A 5,112-nucleotide genomic window follows, 5' to 3' on the forward strand; every position below is an offset into this window, starting at 1 on the left:
AAAATATCTATTTTTAAATAAGAAAATGCCTATTTTCGCTGATTATGTATATTTCTATAATTGAAACATGCTTTAGTCTTTAAAATATTTTTGAGTTGACAATACCAACAAAAATCTAATATTTCTTATGTATAATATTTAGTTAACAAAATAAACATTTATTCATTAAAGACTTCAATCATATAAATTGTGAATTTCGCACACTGCCCATTTATATGCAAAATACATTTTACTTTAAACTGTATAATACATATATATATACATAAACATTAAGCAGTATGAGTTTCTATTCAAACGCTACCTGAGACTACTATCAATTTTAATGGGATATGAAACCTCGCTTTGTGTTAAACAAAGAATAATATTAAAACATATGAATAATTCAACGTTTTTTTATTTAATTACCAGCGATCCGTCCCAGTTTCGCATGGATATTTATAAAAAATTTCAAATATAATTCTTGGCACTCTTAGATTGAATAGAAATGCTAAGAGGTTCATTTCCAGCTACAGAAAATTATGTAGCCGGCTGAGTATTTAGAGTTATATTATTGTAGTCAAGTTTATTTATTAACCGTTGTGAAATCTTCGGTAAGCGAGTGGTGGATTGCATAGTTCATGGGGTTGATGATAGGGGTGTACGTGTTGGCGTGCAGGCTGTAAAGTTTGTAAAAACGGAAGATGTTCTAGAATTTTTTAAAACTATTAAGAACCATCTTGAGATTATATGGATCTTAGAAAAGATAGTAGTATATATACAAACTTTAAGCAATATGTATCTATTTAAACCTCGCTCTCTAAGACTACTATAAATTTTAATGGGATATGAAACCTCGCTTTGGGTTAAACAAAGAATAATATTAAAACATATGAATAATTCAACATTTTTTTTTAATTACTGGCGATCCGTCCCAGTTGCGCACGGGTATTTAATAAAAAATTCAAATATTTGTACATATGTATATGATATAAATGAATAAATGTACAAATAATTGCCTAGTTTATAATGGCGTTATTATTGCATAATTTAAAATGAAAAAGTAGGTTTTATGACCTAACTTTTATATTTAGACATGGTATTCAGAACTTTTTGTAGATATTGATATGTTCTATATAACTGTAGTACATCACTTTGTTCTATTGTCGAGAATTTCCGCACCGTACACGATTTATTTTTGTTACGTTTTTCACACGTTTCAATGTAATTCAACATTAGCGATGTTTTAAATTGATATTTCATTCTAATTTTCTTTTTTCTGGCTCCATTCCCCTAGGCCCTAGGCCCAGTTTGTAGTTTGACTTTATTATAATCTTTACAACGTATTACATGAAGTCGCTTTCAAGTTTAATGCAATTTTTAGCAATAGATGAAGTGTTGCAATATAAAGATGCGTAGCTGGGGCGGATAGCTAGTATATATTATTGTTATTTATACTAGTTATGTACTATATATTGCTTATGCACGAAAATATATTCGAATATTTCTATCAGTTGTCTAGCTACCCACACCGCTATGTTTAGAACTCAATGGCGTTGTGTCAATTGATCAGTATTATTATTGTATATAATGGAATTGACACTTAAAAGAGATGAACTTCTTAGCATTTCTTGGATATATCGTACGGGTGCTGGGTCCATCGTGTGGTAGAGAGAGAAACTGCAAACAGTTCCCTGGACTTTAAAATACCCTTACCCTTACCTTACCCTTTGAGAAACTTGAGCGGTGAAGTTGCGTGTTGACGTACGTCGAAGTCCCTGCCCTACCAAATCTGGTAGGAACCTGCCAATGCCGCGTTAGATACATGTTCTGTATCATATAGGACTTATAGCATTTCTGAACAGGCTAAGATATTTTAGAATATTGTAGAAAGATATATAGCATGTATAACATTTAAGCGTACACACATTGATATAGCTTCTCGCGTAACTCGGTAACGTCTTCATCAGTTTTTTTGCGCACTTTGGAACTGCAAGCTGTAAGTCTCTCGCAGGATTGCTCATTGTGACGACGGGCATTTGTCAAGCTTAAATCCAGCTCGTAACCCAGAGCGACTGCAGCCCGGGAGAGTTCCTTCAAACTTAGCGTTACTTCTTCTCTGAAATATGCAATACTAGCTATTGCCCATGAGGACGTTGCCTTTTTGGGATAAAAGATAGATCATGTCCATCCTCGGGATATAATCTATCTTCATGTTAAATTTTAATGAGATGCATTCATCCATTTAGAGGTAAAAAGGTAACAAACAGACTTACACTCTTACGAACTTTTAATATAACTACGGATTATTACTTATGTAAAAAAGGTACGGTATTGAGTAGGTAGATTGATTCCTAAACGGGAACGATATGTGAAAGAAGGGAGTATGTAAAAGTGATACAGAAAGTAAGAAGGAAAAAAAGATAGAAGTAAGTGCATAAAACAATTGTAATAAAACGAATGTAGACGAAATACTAAAAGAAGGATTACGAAAATAACGAATAATACCAATGGAAATAAGTATAACCTAAAAGACGATGAAGGGATGTCTTTGCACAGGAAGTTGGAGCAGACAGGATCAGTAAGGCGCGTGAGAGGGACGTGTGGAGTGGTATTTGAGCCATTGTGCGAACCTAATATGTATGTAGCATTTCGATATTGGGTAAACTTACTTTGGCATAGATCTGGCTTGACTGTTTACACTCAAAGACTTAGTTGTATCATCCAAAACCACCTGCATGTGATTCCTGGTGATGCCTATCATCTCCTCTGCATATTTTCCCATCTTGGCAATAGAAGATTTTGCATCCTCTGTACACTTGTACATGTGGGAGACATGTTTACTGGCTAACGTACGTGCTGAACGACGCTCTTCATCGCACATTTCTGTACAAATAATAATATAACTTCACGACTATTATACTATATGGGGTAATCAGAGCCATTGTCGTTTGACAAATCGTGATGTGGGGGAAAAGGGTACATATATATATTTAATTGATATTAATATAATGATTCACCCTTTTGCGCTAATGTTTTACTATGGTGGGACATCAGTGGAGAGTGTTAAGATGAACAGGTTAGTTAGCCCATCCTGACAAATTCACATTGCATTTATCACGATTGTTTCCTCCACATGGAGGTCAACCTGACATGGTACATTGCAAACATGATGGCTTCTCTCTCGGATTAATTTTGTTTGGTGTTGTTGTTTGCGTCATCAGAAATTCAGGCGAAAAAAGGCGAAGATTTAAACTGGCGACATTTGAGGACGAAGAATGATGGTATACAATTGGTTCCCGGTCCCTAATCTGGTAGTAAAAATAAATATTATTATTATATTATGAAAATAGTGGAGACTATTTTCGTGATAATTGGTCCTTCTTCCAATTACTGCACTTGCAATTGACTTGGGGTTGCGGGATATCATATGCGACAGTAATCACTTACTATCTGGTGAGCTGCAAGCTGGTTTGTCTCTTGAGCTATGTTTTTGTTACCTGGTACTTGCAGTTTATCAGCTAACTCTATCAACTCGGTATATATCTTGCCCTTTCTCTGAACGGCTGAGTTTATTTCTTCCTTAATTCTTCTCAAAATCTTTGAAGTCATCTGTTGGTATGCTGTTTGTATGTTTTTATGATAAGTATCCAGAAAGGGAGCCAGTACAGTGTCCATGTAACGAGACATTTCACTGTAAATAATATGAATAGTTCTAATCAATGAACCGAATCTTTTTTTAATCTATACATATAAGAGGCCGTTGGTCTAACGGTTTAGCACTCCGCCTTATTTTCAATGGTAGCGGGTTCAATAGTTTACACGATGCAAACATTAATGAATAAAAAATTCATAAAAATATTGTATTCATCATCAATCTTTCAACAGGGGTATGGTTGTTTGTATGGATCTGAATATTTTCTATGTTAATTATGTGTGTATTTATAAAGAAAATCTAAGGATTTTTGCCTACTTAGCTATTACTTATCTTAGTACTAGATGGCGCTGTGTGGTTGAAGTTGTCTGAAGGTTTATATGTATAATACATGTATTCCCGTGCTAAGTCGGGGTTAGTAGCTAGTCATAAATAAAAATAAAAATACCTGTTAAGAAAGGCTAATTGGGATCTCCGCAAAGACTCTATCGTTGTGTTGTTTCCCCATCTCTCCTTCAACGATGACAAGTGCTGCTCGAGTTGAACAGGCATGTACTGCCATGGCGGTATCTCGAAACAGAGGCCGCCATCTTGTCGAAGGTGATTGTTGCGGTCCTGAAAATTTAAAGCACGATTTAGTTTATAAATGTAAATATATATTTACGACTGATAACCCAGATGGGGTAGACGTTGAATGAAACACGTGACGTGGCTATTATATGTTTGTATTCATTGTGGTTGAGGACGAGTATACTGTCGTCTATCGAATTAGTTTGGTAAATTAGGTGTTTACATCATCGAAGAGTTCGTCAGAAATATAAATTGACACACAGAGTTATTGGGTATTGGCAGGATTAGATCTTACAATCTAACTTTAATATAAAAAAAAAATCTTTCAACATAAGTTGGAATACTAAACCACTAGACAAAACGTTGTCATATTGAGTATAAACTTAATAAATAAATATTTAATTATCAGAAGTATAAATACCATAAAGATTCATTTAAAATTATTTTATGAAAACATATTTACCTATAATTAATATTGAAATATGAATTTAGAAAATAAATTACAAAAGACATTTAAAGAATAAATAATGCTATGTTTCAAAATAATATTAAAATTTGAATTTAGAATTCAGATACCATAACTAATATTAAAAAAGAAGAAAAACATTTACTCTACAGTGAACTGTGGGTTCTATGGCTTCAACAAATAGGAGACAAAGACCTAAGATTAGCACGGTACTCAAGAACAAACACATTTTGAGAACGTAGCAATTAGAATTATCCTCCTAATACGTATTACAGTTAGGTTGGGCCGACTAGTTAATTGTTTGAGCTCGCAATTACATCCTTCAATGGGGCGTGAAATTGCATTATTTTTATTTGTTTTTCTTTATTTGATAGCTCGTGCAATCATAGAGATATGTATTGTATGACTGAGCACTTAGTTGCGGCCGCAACTAATGCTCAGTTTA

At 33.8% G+C, this 5,112-nt stretch overlaps 1 protein-coding gene across 1 annotated transcript; it reads right to left on the minus strand.

Annotated features, from left to right (window-relative positions):
* Positions 1-1,890: 1,890 nt before the first annotated feature.
* Positions 1,891-4,896, minus strand: LOC131851787 (uncharacterized). The gene is made up of 5 exons (XM_059202337.1): positions 4,813-4,896; positions 4,080-4,246; positions 3,477-3,670; positions 2,649-2,862; positions 1,891-2,095 (listed from the first exon to the last, which is right to left on the minus strand). The coding sequence occupies exons 1-5, from the start codon at positions 4,894-4,896 to the stop codon at positions 1,891-1,893; spliced, it is 864 nt and encodes a 287-aa protein (XP_059058320.1).
* Positions 4,897-5,112: the final 216 nt, after the last annotated feature.

The sequence above is a fragment of the Achroia grisella genome, unplaced genomic scaffold (assembly GCF_030625045.1).
Source record: "Achroia grisella isolate CSIRO2021 unplaced genomic scaffold, CSIRO_AGI_Agris_v1 utg807, whole genome shotgun sequence".
NCBI lineage: Eukaryota > Metazoa > Arthropoda > Insecta > Lepidoptera > Pyralidae > Achroia > Achroia grisella.